Genomic DNA, 16727 nt, shown 5'->3' on the forward strand with positions numbered 1-16727 from the left:
TCTCTGGGATAGTCCCTGACCAGTACACCAGCTCTTACTGGCTTCCACTGATCACAAAGCCAAATATCAGCCTTTCATCTGCCATCATGAGAAGCCTTGTCCCCTGATCCCTGCCATGACTTCCAGAGATGGTTTTCATGGGTCCCTTTGGCTTCTGCTACCAGATGCCGACAGCATCCACTGTAGCCACAGTTCAGATGATCTCAGGGAGGTGACCTAATATTCCTGGGCCCTCTTCCCTTCCTCTCATCCTGACCTGTTTCTGGGCTCTGTTTCCTCACCACTTTGTCCCTAATCCTTGACACGGAGGGGATGGCCCCAGCTTGTACTTTCTAAGGTTCTTGGCTTCCCCAAGACCCCAGTGACAGTGGTGGGACTTGGGAGAGGAGCCAGTGCTGGCTACTGACTTCCCAGGAATCCCACTTGGGTGTCACCTGGCTCACGGCGTGAGGAGGCACAAGGAAGAGCCCCAATGGTGGATGTCCTGAAGCTTGGTCAGCTCTCCTAGCCTCAGTATCCCTGTATTCTCATCCCTGACCCTTCCTTCTACCCAGCAGCCCTTTGGTTCATCTTGAGGTCTGGCTGGACCCATGCTAACGTGTGGTGGTGTTGGGTCTCAGGCAGCCTGCAGGAAAGCAGTGTTGGATTCCATAGCTCTGGTTTAGCACTGCACGCCCTTCGCTCCTCTCCAGCTTTCCAGGTTAGGGGTGGGCCGTTCCCCACCAGTAGTTGGGGGTGGGGGCTACTACGTGTTTCCAGATTTGCTTTCTGATCGTACTTGATAGAGGAGACAAAGGATACGTGGGACACATAGGCTGAGAGAAAAGGAGTGGAGGGGCATTCTAGGTGTAGGAACAGCTCTGGGAAAGCAGGAAGGTGGACAAGGCCTGCAGCCAGGAAGCTATAGGCTGCAGCAGAGAAGGATGTGGGCAGCTAAGGTGAAACAGAAGGGAGATCAGAGTTGGTCTTCCCAGGAGCCTGGTGCGCCTGCAACAGCGATTCATTATGTCTATGACCCTACCTCCATGATGGGCATTTTATGGTATTTGATAATTAGAAAAAAAAAAAAAACCCAAAACTACTGGGGCTGGACCTGGTGGCAAGTGCTTGTGATTTCAGCATTCTGGAGGTTGAGGCAAGAGGATCACAAGTTTGAGCCCAGCCTGGGCAACTTAGCGTCTTAGCAAAACCTTGTTTTAAAACAAAATAAAGGGGCTGGGGGTTTAGCTCAGCAGCATAAGCACCTGCCTTGCAAGCAGGCGGTCGTGAGTTCGATCCCCGGTACCGATAAAAATGAAAAAAGACCAAAAAAATAAAAAAGGGCTGGAGATGTAATTCAGTGTACACACACACACACACACACACACACACACACACACACACGACAGCACAAAGATTGGAAGCTCTCCAAGGCTGCAGTTTTGTTTTGTTTCCAGCTTCTTGGCTAGCTTGGTGCTGGATTCTAACACTCCAGTGTATCTATGGAGATAGCTTTGGAAAACAGTAACAAACCTTTTTGCACCTAGATCTTCCTTACTTATGGTGGGGTTATGTCCTGCTGAATCCTTCAAAAATTGGAAATATTCTACGCTGAAAATGCATTTATCACACCGCAGCTCAGCCTACCTCACACATGCTTACTTTACTGACGTTGGTTTACAGTGGGGCAGCATCATCTTACACAAGGCCCGCTTTATATTTTGTGTAATTTATTTAACACTGTGCTGGGACGACCTGCATTTATGTGCGAGTGAGTGTAATGAGTAATGAGTATCCCAAGGATCCAGCATGGAGTGTAACTCAACGTTCACTTGTACATTACTTGTTTTTGTTTTGCAGTATTGAGGCTGGAACCCAGCATTCATGCTACGCAAATGTTCTACCACGGAGATACCCAAGCCCTATCAGCCTCTGGATCACCACAATCCCATTTTGAGAGTTTCCAATTTCCACTGGAGTTGCAGTCCACTGGATGGGGAAGCATCCTTGTGAATGCCGCCTTGGTTTTCTCCTCCTTGTCCTTTCCCTCTTCCTTTTTTTTCTTCATTTCTTTAATGTGTGTGTGTGTGTGTGTGTGTGTGTGTGTGTGTGTGTATTACTGGTGATTGAACACAGGCATGCTCTACCACTGTGCTACATCCACAATCATTTTATTTTATTGTCTTGGTACCAGGGATCAAACTCACAACCTCATGCTTGCCAGGCAGGTGCTTGTGCCACTGAGCTAAATCCCCAGCCCTCATTTTGCTTTGAGACAGGATCTCACTAAGTTGCCTAGATGGGCCTCAGATTTGCAATCATCCTGCCTTTACCCCTCAAGTGCTGGAATTACAGCCCCACAAGAGCAGATGAAACTGCTGGGCCCTACAGCACACATTTAAAGCTCTAGTTGATGGGCTGGAGTTGTAGCTCAGTGATGAAATGTTTGCCTAGCACGTGTGAGACCCTAGTTCCAAACTGCCACACCACCAAACCAATCAAAACACAAAATTAAATAGAGGCAATCTTGTATGCATAACGAGACATTGTCTCAAAAGATGAAACAAAAACATAAAATAGATGCAATCAAACTGCCTTTTGTGGAGATAGGGCATTGAGATAGGATCTCACTATGTAGTTCAGTCTGGGGTAGAACTCTCTAGGTAGCCCAGGCTAGCCTTGAAGTCACAGATCCTCCTGCCTCCACCCCTGAGTGCTGGGCTTACTCAAATTGCCTTTTTAAAGTAACTCAATCCACTTCTACTGGCCAGGTAGGAACAGTTATTCTTCACCTTGCTGCCAGCACTGGATGGACTCAACCTCCCTAATAGTCATGAAGTTGTTCCCTAATAGTCAAAACTACGGGGCACCTATGTTCGGTGGTCCTCTGTCCTTCCTTCTCTGAGCCCTGGCTCACCTCTTCACATGGCTTCTGGTTGAACTTTGTGACTCTCCCGCCTGTGTCTGGCTGCAGGGTCATGGTGCCAGGGACTTGCAGGAGGTGGGCTGGAGGGCGGAGTGGGGCCTGTGTGTTTCTGAGGACTGGAACTAAGCACTAAGCGAGATTTCAAGGGAGCCGGGACTCTGGAATCTACCGCAGTGCTCTCGCACACGCGTCCTCCATGGGGGGCAGGGGAGGAAAGGCAGCGTCCTTGGAAGGAACTGCTGAGGGTGACGCCAGCAGCACCCCCATCTCCCGGGGCCTGTCTGTTTGTCCCCTCCCTTTGCACAGTGGTGGGGCAGGAGAGAGTGGGAGGGCTTGAGGCTGGGTGGGGCAAAGGTGAGCTGCTCCCTGGTGCGCCAGACCAGGCAGATAACCACTTTCGGTTGGGGCCAGGTGTTAGTGAGCACGCTGCGGCTGGCTGTGGCTGGATTCCAGCTGCCATTCCCAGTCCTGGCACCTGCTCTGTCCCCAGCCCTGGGTACAACCCCTGCCCACCGGGCCCATGTTGCTGCCCAGGTTCCTCAGCCTCCTCTGGATGCTCAGCACCTCACTGGGGGTTACAGGTAAGGGGAAAGATGGGAGGGGATGCAGAGCACGTGGAGAGGGGGCTCTGAGGTTTTTGGTTGCAGAGGCCAGGATGGGGTGGGGGTGGAGGAGAAGGAAGCTGGGTCACTTGCTGCTGCTTTTGACTTGAACTGAAAAGGCTGCAGGGGTCCAGCACTGAGATATGTATCCCAGGGTGGGAGTGAACTCTTCCTGGAACATGGCTCTTCTTCCCTAGACTTCTTCCATTCTCTGTCTCCCTTTTGGCTCCACGTGTCCCCTCCCCTCAGGCTCGGGCCCTCTCCACACTGGATTCTTCCCTTCTCTGCAGCGATCGGTGCCTCCAGGTCTTTCTCCTCTCCTTACCTCTGCCCTGGGTGTACCCATCCCCCTTCCCTAGCTCTGCCCCTTGTGCGTGCCACCAGTCACACCTGTTTCTGGGCATAGCTGTGGTCACCAGGCCTGGAGGTCCTGAAGTCCTCTTTGCCTTACCCCAAGGGTGGCTCCTAGACACATGGTGTGGGGTGCGGCAGATCCTGTTGGGTTCAGGAGCCCTGATTCCTCAATGGGCACTTTTCCCTCTCTGTCCTGAGATGATGGTCCTAGATTCCACTCCCAACCTAGAGGACCCTAGGTTCCGGACTCACTCTCCTGCTGGGTGCATCCTGGCAGAAATTCACCTTCTCCTGCAAATGACATGTAGCTCTTTGGAAGGAGCTTACTGAGATACTGGGCCCCATCCCAGAGAATAGGAGCTCAATGGAGGTGCTTCTTGCTGACTCCAGCTGCCCGTCTTCCCAGCCTCTCAGCTCAGCTCAGGAGCTCCCTGGTCCTCAGTGTCACTATCTGTGAAATGGCCTGGTGTTGCCTGAAGACCGAGGGCCCCTATGCTGGTAGGCTAATCTAGTGGTTGAAATAGAAGCCCGGTCTTTTGTGTGTGTCTTTTGTCTGCGTGATTAACATTCTCCACTAAACCTTCTGGTCTTCGGAATTCATGTCCTGCCTGCTGAGGTCTTTCTTTTGGAGAGTTTCCTTCTCCACCCCCTCCCTCCACATCCCTCAGTCTCTGCAGTCTGAACTGCAACCTCTCTTACTCCTTGGTTGTCCCCACTGACCCTTGTCCATGCCACACTGAGCACAGCCTTGCAAAGGAAGGAAGGAGATAAGAGAGTCTCCTGGTTGGAAGGACAGAGGAGGGTCAAAGGGTGGGGCAGAAAGCCAGTGGGCAGGAGGATTCCTGGCTGTTGGGACAGCTGTCAGAGGGGAGGATGGAGCAGGGGGAGGGAAGGGCAGGCCCAGGTGCGGTGCAGGAAGGGGGTGCTTCAGAGGGCCCACGACCTGCAGCTGCTGCAGGACTGGGGAGCTGGGCAACGCTTCCCCCTGCTCAGGACAGACTCTTGGTGGTGGGCTCCAGACAGGAAGCCCTCAGCTCCAAAAGGCCTCTCCCTAGTGCCTCTGTCGGTGGTGGTGGGGATAAAGTGTGTCACCCAGCCCTCTGGGTAGGAAAATGGGACAGCTAATAACCTATGTGGCATGATGGTGATTCACAAATTTACCAGTGGGTTCCTCTATTCTCTGCCAACACAGAAACCTCTGGTACAGAAGCAGTGCAGGGGCCCTCTCAAGCTACTTCTCTTGTTCTAGACAACACGTCCAACCCTCTCCCCACAACCACTTCACATGGACAAACTTCTGCAACACTGTCCAGTGCTGCGCTCTTTTCTAAACTTTCAGTGACCAGTACGGATGGCGGGAAGGATGGAAGCTCTCCAAGCACCAGTCCTGCGGTATTCAGTCCTGATGGCTCATCCACCTCCCTCAGCACCAGGGTTGGCACCAGCGACCAATCTTACCAGTCCCCCACTCTAGGGAATACTGCTACTACCTCTGGACTTCTACCTTCTACCTCTACTTCACCAGCCACCAGGGGTAGTGCCACCACTCCTCTGTCTACCTTGGAGATCACCTCAACTACTGAGGCCAGGTCCACAGCTACACCTGACAGCTCCCCCTCCAGCTCTCTTACGGGTGCTGTCACATATGCCACATCTCACGGTTCCTCTGCCAACACCAAAACAGACACAGCAGCCACTGCCACCACGGGCACACCCCTCAGCCCCTCTCTGTCTACCTTAGAAACAGTCACGACTGCTTCCACAATGGTAGGGTCATCAGCTGCCCCGTCCACCTCTCACAGCACTGCCAGGTTCCCAGACTCAAGCAGCCACTCACCCGACAGCACATCCTCAGCTGCCCCCTCGTCACCCCCCACGAGTCTGAGTGTCACACAGACCCCCACGTCCTCAGCCACATTGTCGCTGAGTACACACCTCCCTCCCGTCACAAGCACAGGTCTCCCTGCCTCTTCTCTGGGCAGCACTGGGCCCCTGACCACCATGACACACAGCACCTCCACTCTCACGGCTGTCACTACTTCAGACACCCACACCCACAGCAGCCTCTCCAGCTCCACCCCACAGAGCACAGATACCACAGACCCTGCTAGCACTGCCCTGACCTCGGCTGCCCACTTTACCTCCACTCTCACAGGAGCTGGACACAGCAGCACCCTTGATGCCAGCACCCTGGGGCCATCAGCATCCTCCTCTGCTGCATCTGCCACCACTACTGCCCCCACACTGCCAGGCAGTATGTCCCCCGCTCCTACAGTGCTGGCCACCCACTCCACAGCAGCTGAGTCCACTCCACCACCCACTCTCACCAGCACATTCTCAGCAAGCTCAGGAACAGAACCAGGTTCCACAGCTGCAGCCACCACTGCAACAGGTCAGACCACCTTCACCACCGCTAGTGCCACCTCCACTGCAGAATCCACCCTCACTCTCACCACTGACACTGGCACAGCAGCTCTCAAGACAGACACTACTGCTGCTCCTCACAGCTCGGCCACCACCCACACAGCTGCGCCCACTTCCGGGACATCCTCCCCCTCACCTCCCAGCACCAGCACTGTGGTAACATCAGCCAGAAGTCCTCTGCCTTCTACCTCTGCTTCACCAGCCACCTCTGGTGGCACTGCCACCACTCCTCTCTCTACCTTGCCGACCTCGTTTCCAACTACTGAGGCCAGGTCCACAGCTACACCTGACAGCTCCCCCTCCAGCTCTCTTACGGGTGCTGTCACATATCCCACATCTCACGGTTCCTCTGCCACCAGCAAAACAGACACAGCAGCCACTGCCACCACGGGAACACCCTTCAGCCCCTCTCTGTCTACCTTAGAAACAGTCACGACTGCTTCCACAATCGTGGTGTCATCAGCTGCCCCGTCCACCTCTCACAGCACTGCCAGGTTCCCAGACTCAAGCAGCCACTCACCCGACAGCACATCCTCAGCTGCCCCCTCGTCACCCCCCACGAGTCTGAGTGTCACACAGACCCCCACGTCCTCAGCCACATTGTCGCTGAGTACACACCTCCCTCCCGTCACAAGCACAGGTCTCCCTGCCTCTTCTCTGGGCAGCACTGGGCCCCTGACCACCATGACACACAGCACCTCCACTCTCACGGCTGTCACTACTTCAGACACCCACACCCACAGCAGCCTCTCCGGCTCCACCCCACAGAGCACAGATACCACAGACCCTGCTGGCACTGCCCTGACCTCGGCTGCCCACTTTACCTCCACTCTCACAGGAGCCGGACACAGCAGCACCCTTGCTGCCAGCACCCCGGGGCCATCAGCATCCTCCTCTGCTGCATCTGCCACCAATACTGCCCCCACACTGCCGGGCAGTATGTCCCCCGCTCCTACAGTGCTGGCCACCCACTCCACAGCAGCTGAGTCCGCTCCACCACCCACTCTCACCAGCACATTCTCAGCAAGCTCAGGAACAGAACCAGGTTCCACAGCTGCAGCCACCACTGCCACAGGTCAGACCACCTTCACCACCGCTAGTGCCACCTCCACTGCAGAATCCACCCTCACTCTCACCACTGACACTGGCACAGCAGCTCTCAAGACAGACATTACTGCTGCTCCTCACAGCTCGGCCACCACCCACACAGCTGCGCCCACTTCCGGGACATCCTCCCCCTCACCTCCCAGCACCAGCACTGTGGTAACATCAGCCAGAAGTCCTCTGCCTTCTACCTCTGCTTCACCAGCCACCTCTGGTGGCACTGCCACCACTCCTCTGTCTACCTTGGAGATCACCTCAACTACTGAGGCCAGGTCCACAGCTACACCTGACAGCTCCCCCTCTAGCTCTCCTACGGGTGCTGTCACATATTCCACATCTCACGGTTCCTCTGCCAACACCAAAACAGACACAGCAGCCACTGCCACCATGGGAACACCCTTCAGCCCCTCTCTGTCTACCTTAGAAGCAGTCACGACTGCTTCCACAATCGTGGTGTCATCAGCTGTCCCATCCACCTCTCACAGCACTGCCAGGTTCCCAGACTCAAGCAGCCACTCCACTGACAGCACATCCTCAGCTGCCCCCTCGTCACCCCCCACGAGTCTGAGTGTCACACAGACCCCCACGTCCTCAGCCACATTGTCGCTCAGTACACACCTCCCTCCCGTCACAAGCACAGGTCTCCCTGCCTCTTCTCTGGGCAGCACTGGGCCCCTGACCACCATGACACACAGCACCTCCACTCTCACGGCTGTCACTACTTCAGACACCCACACCCACAGCAGCCTCTCCGGCTCCACCCCACAGAGCACAGATACCACAGACCCTGCTAGCACTGCCCTGACCTCGGCTGCCCGCTTCACCTCCACTCTCCCAGGAGCCGGACACAGCAGCACCCTTGCTGCCAGCACCCCGGGGCCATCAGCATCCTCCTCTGCTGCATCTGCCACCACTACTGCCCCCACACTGCCGGGCAGTATGTCCCCCGCTCCAACAGTGCTGGCCACCCACTCCACAGCAGCTGAGTCCACTCCACCACCCACTCTCACCAGCACATTCTCAGCAAGCTCAGGAACAGAACCAGGTTCCACAGCTGCAGCCACCACTGCAACAGGTCAGACCACCTTCACCACCGCTAGTGCCACCTCCACTGCAGAATCCACCCTCACTCTCACCACTGACACTGGCACAGCAGCTCTCAAGACAGACACTACTGCTGCTCCTCACAGCTCGGCCACCACCCACACAGCTGCGCCCCCTTCAGGGACATCCTCCCCCTCACCTCCCAGCACCAGCACTGTGGTAACATCAGCCAGAAGTCCTCTGCCTTCTACCTCTGCTTCACCAGCCACCTCTGGTGGCACTGCCACCACTCCTCTCTCTACCTTGCCGACCTCGTTTCCAACTACTGAGGCCAGGTCCACAGCTACACGTGACAGCTCCCCCTCCAGCTCTCTTACGGGTGCTGTCACATACCCCACATCTCACGGTTCCTCTGCCACCACCAAAACAGACACAGCAGCCACTGCCACCACGGGAACACCCCTCAGCCCCTCTCTGTCTACCTTAGAAGCAGTCACGACTGCTTCCACAATGGTGGTGTCATCAGCTGTCCCATCCACCTCTCACAGCACTGCCAGGTTCACAGACTCAAGCAGCCACTCCACTGACAGCACATCCTCAGCTGCCCCCTCGTCACCCCCCACGAGTCTGAGTGTCACACAGACCCCCACGTCCTCAGCCACATTGTCGCTGAGTACACACCTCCCTCCCGTCACAAGAACAGGTCTCCCTGCCTCTTCTCTGGGCAGCACTGGGCCCCTGACCACCATGACACACAGCACCTCCACTCTCACGGCTGTCACTACTTCAGACACCCACACCCACAGCAGCCCCTCCAGCTCCACCCCACAGAGCACAGATACCACAGACCCTGCTGGCACTGCCCTGACCTCGGCTGCCCACTTTACCTCCACTCTCACAGGAGCTGGACACAGCAGCACCCTTGCTGCCAGCACCCTGGGGCCATCAGCATCCTCCTCTGCTGCATCTGCCACCAATACTGCCCCCACACTGCCGGGCAGTATGTCCCCCGCTCCTACAGTCCTGGCCACCCACTCCACAGCAGCTGAGTCCACTCCACCACCCAGTCTCACCAGCACATTCTCAGCAAGCTCAGGAACAGAACCAGGTTCCACAGCTGCAGCCACCACTGCAACAGGTCAGACCACCTTCACCACCGCTAGTGCCACCTCCACTGCAGAATCCACCCTCACTCTCACCACTGACACTGGCACAGCAGCTCTCAAGACAGACACTACTGCTGCTCCTCACAGCTCGGCCACCACCCACACAGCTGCGTCCCCTTCAGGGACATCCTCCCCCTCACCTCCCAGCACCAGCACTGTGGTAACATCAGCCGGGAGCAGTCCTCTGTCTTCTACCTCTGCTTCACCAGCCACCTCTGGTGGCACTGCCACCACTCCTCTGTCTTCCTTGCCGACCTCGTTTCCAACTACTGAGGCCAGGTCCACAGCTACACGTGACAGCTCCCCCTCCAGCTCTCTTACGGGTGCTGTCACATATCCCACATCTCACGGTTCCTCTGCCTCCAGCAAAACAGACACAGCAGCCACTGCCACCACGGGAACACCCTTCAGCCCCTCTCTGTCTACCTTAGAAGCAGTCACGACTGCTTCCACAATCGTGGTGTCATCAGCTGCCCCGTCCACCTCTCACAGCACTGCCAGGTTCCCAGACTCAAGCAGCCACTCACCGGACAGCACATCCTCAGCTGCCCCCTCGTCACCCCCCACGAGTCTGAGTGTCACACAGACCCCCACGTCCTCAGCCACATTGTCGCTCAGTACACACCTCCCTCCCGTCACAAGCACAGGTCTCCCTGCCTCTTCTCTGGGCAGCACTGGGCCCCTGACCACCATGACACACAGCACCTCCACTCTCACGGCTGTCACTACTTCAGACACCCACACCCACAGCAGCCTCTCCGGCTCCACCCCACAGAGCACAGATACCACAGACCCTGCTAGCACTGCCCTGACCTCGGCTGCCCACTTTACCTCCACTCTCACAGGAGCTGGACACAGCAGCACCCTTGATGCCAGCACCCTGGGGCCATCAGCATCCTCCTCTGCTGCATCTGCCACCAATACTGCCCCCACACTGCCGAGCAGTATGTCCCCCGCTCCTACAGTCCTGGCCACCCACTCCACAGCAGCTGAGTCCACTCCACCACCCACTCTCACCAGCACATTCTCAGCAAGCTCAGGAACAGAACCAGGTTCCACAGCTGCAGCCACCACTGCAACAGGTCAGACCACCTTCACCACCGCTAGTGCCACCTCCACTGCAGAATCCACCCTCACTCTCACCACTGACACTGGCACAGCAGCTCTCAAGACAGACACTTCTGCTGCTCCTCACAGCTCGGCCACCACCCACACAGCTGCGCCCCCTTCAGGGACATCCTCCCCCTCACCTCCCAGCACCAGCACTGTGGTAACATCAGCCAGAAGTCCTCTGCCTTCTACCTCTGCTTCACCAGCCACCTCTGGTGGCACTGCCACCACTCCTCTGTCTACCTTGGAGATCACCTCAACTACTGAGGCCAGGTCCACAGCTACACCTGACAGCTCCCCCTCTAGCTCTCCTACGGGTGCTGTCACATATGCCACATCTCACGGTTCCTCTGCCAACACCAAAACAGACACAGCAGCCACTGCCACCACGGGAACACCCTTTAGCCCCTCTCTGTCTACCTTAGAAGCAGTCACGACTGCTTCCACAATGGTGGTGTCATCAGCTGTCCCATCCACCTCTCACAGCACTGCCAGGTTCCCAGACTCAAGCAGCCACTCCACTGACAGCACATCCTCAGCTGCCCCCTCGTCACCCCCCACGAGTCTGAGTGTCACACAGACCCCCACGTCCTCAGCCACATTGTCGCTCAGTACACACCTCCCTCCCGTCACAAGCACAGGTCTCCCTGCCTCTTCTCTGGGCAGCACTGGGCCCCTGACCACCATGACACACAGCACCTCCACTCTCACGGCTGTCACTACTTCAGACACCCACACGCACAGCAGCCTCTCCGGCTCCATCCCACAGAGCACAGATACCACAGACCCTGCTAGCACTGCCCTGACCTCGGCTGCCCACTTTACCTCCACTCTCACAGGAGCTGGACACAGCAGCACCCTTGCTGCCAGCACCCCGGGGCCATCAGCATCCTCCTCTGCTGCATCTGCCACCACTACTGCCCCCACACTGCCGGGCAGTATGTCCCCCGCTCCTACAGTCCTGTGCACCCACTCCACAGCAGCTCAGTCCACTCCACCACCCAGTCTCACCAGCACATTCTCAGCAAGCTCAGGAACAGAACCAGGTTCCACAGCTGCAGCCACCACTGCAACAGGTCAGACCACCTTCACCACCGCTAGTGCCACCTCCACTGCAGAATCCACCCTCACTCTCACCACTGACACTGGCACAGCAGCTCTCAAGACAGACACTACTGCTGCTCCTCACAGCTCGGCCACCACCCACACAGCTGCGCCCCCTTCAGGGACATCCTCCCCCTCACCTCCCAGCACCAGCACTGTGGTAACATCAGCCGGGAGCAGTCCTCTGTCTTCTACCTCTGCTTCACCAGCCACCTCTGGTGGCACTGCCACCACTCCTCTGTCTTCCTTGCCGACCTCGTTTCCAACTACTGAGGCCAGGTCCACAGCTACACGTGACAGCTCCCCCTCCAGCTCTCTTACGGGTGCTGTCACATATCCCACATCTCACGGTTCCTCTGCCTCCAGCAAAACAGACACAGCAGCCACTGCCACCACGGGAACACCCTTCAGCCCCTCTCTGTCTACCTTAGAAGCAGTCACGACTGCTTCCACAATCGTGGTGTCATCAGCTGCCCCGACCACCTCTCACAGCACTGCCAGGTTCCCAGACTCAAGCAGCCACTCACCGGACAGCACATCCTCAGCTGCCCCCTCGTCACCCCCCACGAGTCTGAGTGTCACACAGACCCCCACGTCCTCAGCCACATTGTCGCTCAGTACACACCTCCCTCCCGTCACAAGCACAGGTCTCCCTGCCTCTTCTCTGGGCAGCACTGGGCCCCTGACCACCATGACACACAGCACCTCCACTCTCACGGCTGTCACTACTTCAGACACCCACACCCACAGCAGCCTCTCCGGCTCCACCCCACAGAGCACAGATACCACAGACCCTGCTAGCACTGCCCTGACCTCGGCTGCCCACTTTACCTCCACTCTCACAGGAGCCGGACACAGCAGCACCCTTGCTGCCAGCATCCCGGGGCCATCAGCATCCTCCTCTGCTGCATCTGCCACCACTACTGCCCCCACACTGCCAGGCAGTATGTCCCCCGCTCCTACAGTCCTGGCCACCCACTCCACAGCAGCTGAGTCCACTCCACCACCCACTCTCACCAGCACATTCTCAGCAAGCTCAGGAACAGAACCAGGTTCCACAGCTGCAGCCACCACTGCAACAGGTCAGACCACCTTCACCACCGCTAGTGCCACCTCCACTGCAGAATCCACCCTCACTCTCACCACTGACACTGGCACAGCAGCTCTCAAGACAGACACTTCTGCTGCTCCTCACAGCTCGGCCACCACCCACACAGCTGCGCCCCCTTCAGGGACATCCTCCCCCTCACCTCCCAGCACCAGCACTGTGGTAACATCAGCCAGAAGTCCTCTGCCTTCTACCTCTGCTTCACCAGCTACCTCTGGTGGCACTGCCACCACTCCTCTGTCTACCTTGGAGATCACCTCAACTACTGAGGCCAGGTCCACAGCTACACCTGACAGCTCCCCATCTAGCTCTCCTACGGGTGCTGTCACATATGCCACATCTCACGGTTCCTCTGCCAACACCAAAACAGACACAGCAGCCACTGCCACCACGGGAACACCCTTTAGCCCCTCTCTGTCTACCTTAGAAGCAGTCACGACTGCTTCCACAATGGTGGTGTCATCAGCTGTCCCATCCACCTCTCACAGCACTGCCAGGTTCCCAGACTCAAGCAGCCACTCCACTGACAGCACATCCTCAGCTGCCCCCTCGTCACCCCCCACGAGTCTGAGTGTCACACAGACCCCCACGTCCTCAGCCACATTGTCGCTGAGTACACACCTCCCTCCCGTCACAAGCACAGGTCTCCCTGCCTCTTCTCTGAGCAGCACTGGGCCCCTGACCACCATGACACACAGCACCTCCACTCTCACGGCTGTCACTACTTCAGACACCCACACCCACAGCAGCCTCTCCGGCTCCATCCCACAGAGCACAGATACCACAGACCCTGCTAGCACTGCCCTGACCTCGGCTGCCCACTTTACCTCCACTCTCACAGGAGCTGGACACAGCAGCACCCTTGCTGCCAGCACCCCGGGGCCATCAGCATCCTCCTCTGCTGCATCTGCCACCACTACTGCCCCCACACTGCCGGGCAGTATGTCCCCCGCTCCTACAGTCCTGTGCACCCACTCCACAGCAGCTCAGTCCACTCCACCACCCAGTCTCACCAGCACATTCTCAGCAAGCTCAGGAACAGAACCAGGTTCCACAGCTGCAGCCACCACTGCAACAGGTCAGACCACCTTCACCACCGCTAGTGCCACCTCCACTGCAGAATCCACCCTCACTCTCACCACTGACACTGGCACAGCAGCTCTCAAGACAGACACTACTGCTGCTCCTCACAGCTCGGCCACCACCCACACAGCTGCGCCCACTTCCGGGACATCCTCCCCCTCACCTCCCAGCACCAGCACTGTGGTAACATCAGCCAGAAGTCCTCTGCCTTCTACCTCTGCTTCACCAGCCACCTCTGGTGGCACTGCCACCACTCCTCTCTCTACCTTGCCGACCTCGTTTCCAACTACTGAGGCCAGGTCCACAGCTACACGTGACAGCTCCCCCTCCAGCTCTCTTACGGGTGCTGTCACATACCCCACATCTCACGGTTCCTCTGCCACCAGCAAAACAGACACAGCAGCCACTGCCACCACGGGAACACCCCTCAGCCCCTCTCTGTCTACCTTAGAAGCAGTCACGACTGCTTCCACAATGGTTGTGTCATCAGCTGCCCCATCCACCTCTCACAGCACTGCCAGGTTCCCAGACTCAAGCAGCCACTCCACTGACAGCACATCCTCAGCTGCCCCCTCGTCACCTCCCACGAGTCTGAGTGTCACACAGACCCCCACGTCCTCAGCCACATTGTCGCTCAGTACACACCTCCCTCCCGTCACAAGCACAGGTCTCCCTGCCTCTTCTCTGGGCAGCACTGGGCCCCTGACCACCATGACACACAGCACCTCCACTCTCACGGCTGTCACTACTTCAGACACCCACACCCACAGCAGCCCCTCCAGCTCCACCCCACAGAGCACAGATACCACAGACCCTGCTGGCACTGCCCTGACCTCGGCTGCCCCCTTCACCTCCACTCTCACAGGAGCCGGACACAGCAGCACCCTTGCTGCCAGCACCCTGGGGCCATCAGCATCCTCCTCTGCTGCATCTGCCACCAATACTGCCCCCACACTGCCAGGCAGTATGTCCCCCGCTCCTACAGTCCTGGCCACCCACTCCACAGCAGCTCAGTCCACTCCACCACCCACTCTCACCAGCACATTCTCAGCAAGCTCAGGAACAGAACCAGGTTCCACAGCTGCAGCCACCACTGCAACAGGTCAGACCACCTTCACCACCGCTAGTGCCACCTCCACTGCAGAATCCACCCTCACTCTCACCACTGACACTGGCACAGCAGCTCTCAAGACAGACACTTCTGCTGCTCCTCACAGCTCGGCCACCACCCACACAGCTGCGCCCCCTTCAGGGACATCCTCCCCCTCACCTCCCAGCACCAGCCCTGTGGTAACATCAGCTGGGAGCAGTGCTCTGCCTTCTACCTCCACATCTGACAGTTCCTCTGCCACCAGCAGAGCAGGCACAGCAGCCACTGCCACCATGAGCACACATATCAGCCCCACACTTCCCATGTCAGAAACAGCCAGGATGGACACCACAGGGGTACCTTCTCTGTCTTCTACTGTGATCCCATCAGCATCCATTAGCATATTGACATCAGCATCAGATGCCCCTATTACAAATACCACGGTGTCCGTCCCTAAGACCTCTGTCTCCATTCCCATTCTTGTGACCTCACCTACTTCCTCCAGCGGCCCCAGCACGGAATCTTTGTCTCAGGGAAACACAGCTACAAATGCAATGAGCACCTCTTTTGGTTCCCTGATCCCTGCAACATCCTCAGGAATAATGTCCTCAGCTCCTTCCTCTGCCAGCAGCAATTCCCTGGTGACTACTGTTACCAGCTCTGTCCCTACCCCTCATATCTCCAGCACAGAAAGCTCTTCTTCTGTCCCGACTTTTCCTCCTTTGTCTTCATCTGCAACTACCAGAGTGTTCCCCACTACCTCGCCACCTGCCACAGCTCCCGCTGAAACCAGTCCCTTTTCTTACATTTCCCTTCCTTCCACTACAATACTCCCTCCCTCCCCCACAATGAAGGGTACAGTGACTCCCACGTCCCCATTCTCAGTCTTCCCCACCACTCCCGAAACGGTTACCAGTCTTAGTGCCACCAGTGAAAGAGCCATCCTTTCTACATATACGGACACCACGGCTTCCAGGACTCCAGAAGCTGAGCTTGCCGCCACCACTGCTGGCGCTCTCAGCTCTGCCAGCGCTGCCACATCACCCATCAACACAGTGTCGGCTGACAGCCAAACACCCACCGAGACACGGCTGAACACCAGTTTTGTCACCACCCCACATATGGCTGCCGGCTCCACTGTGGAACCAAGCAGCAACCTTCCAACTGTCATGACAACAAGCAAGCTGATACCTCCCACTCCTTCTACCCCTGAGACTCCAGAGAGACCAGTGGCCACCACAAAGACTTCGCTCACCACAACAAGCAACCTGATACCTTCCACTCCTCCTACCACTCAGACTCCAGAGAGACCAGTGGCCACCACAAAGACTTCGCCCACCACGACAAGCAAGCTGATACCTCCCCCTCCTCCTACCACTCAGACTCCAGAGAGACCAGTGGCCACCACAAAGACTTTGTCCACCACGACAAGCAAGCTGATACCTCCCCCTCCTCCTACCACTCAGACTCCAGAGAGACCAGTGGCCACCACAAAGACTTCGCCCACCACCACGTCACCAAGAACCACTTCGAGTAGTACTCAGCTGACTACTACCCTAGGTGGGACCACCTGTTTCCTGCTCTTTTCTCTTCCTCCCCTGCTGAATTCCTGTCACTGCAATCGGGTCCCATT

The 16727-nt window shown here is 57.2% G+C and overlaps 2 protein-coding genes across 2 annotated transcripts in view; one reads left to right on the top strand and one right to left on the bottom strand.

Moving 5' to 3' along the window:
- The window catches only part of LOC134472509 (uncharacterized), a 31322-nt gene extending 21462 nt beyond the window's left edge, over positions 1-9860 (bottom strand). The window contains exon 1 of the mRNA XM_063234243.1: positions 9740-9860. The gene's annotated coding sequence lies outside the window, so the exon portion shown is untranslated. The remainder of the gene's footprint in view (positions 1-9739) is intronic.
- LOC101787314 (mucin-3A) overlaps positions 1-16727 on the top strand; it is a 43268-nt gene that overhangs the window by 21078 nt on the left and 5463 nt on the right. The window contains exons 2-3 of the mRNA XM_063234237.1: positions 1840-3486; positions 5054-16654. Coding sequence (XP_063090307.1) covers positions 3426-3486; positions 5054-16654 — 11662 coding nt within the window. The 5' untranslated portion in view covers positions 1840-3425. The remainder of the gene's footprint in view (positions 1-1839; positions 3487-5053; positions 16655-16727) is intronic.

This window comes from Cavia porcellus, unplaced genomic scaffold, assembly GCF_034190915.1.
Source record: "Cavia porcellus strain 051 isolate PalLab524CR breed Dunkin Hartley unplaced genomic scaffold, mCavPor4.1 scaffold_23, whole genome shotgun sequence".
Lineage (NCBI taxonomy): Eukaryota > Metazoa > Chordata > Mammalia > Rodentia > Caviidae > Cavia > Cavia porcellus.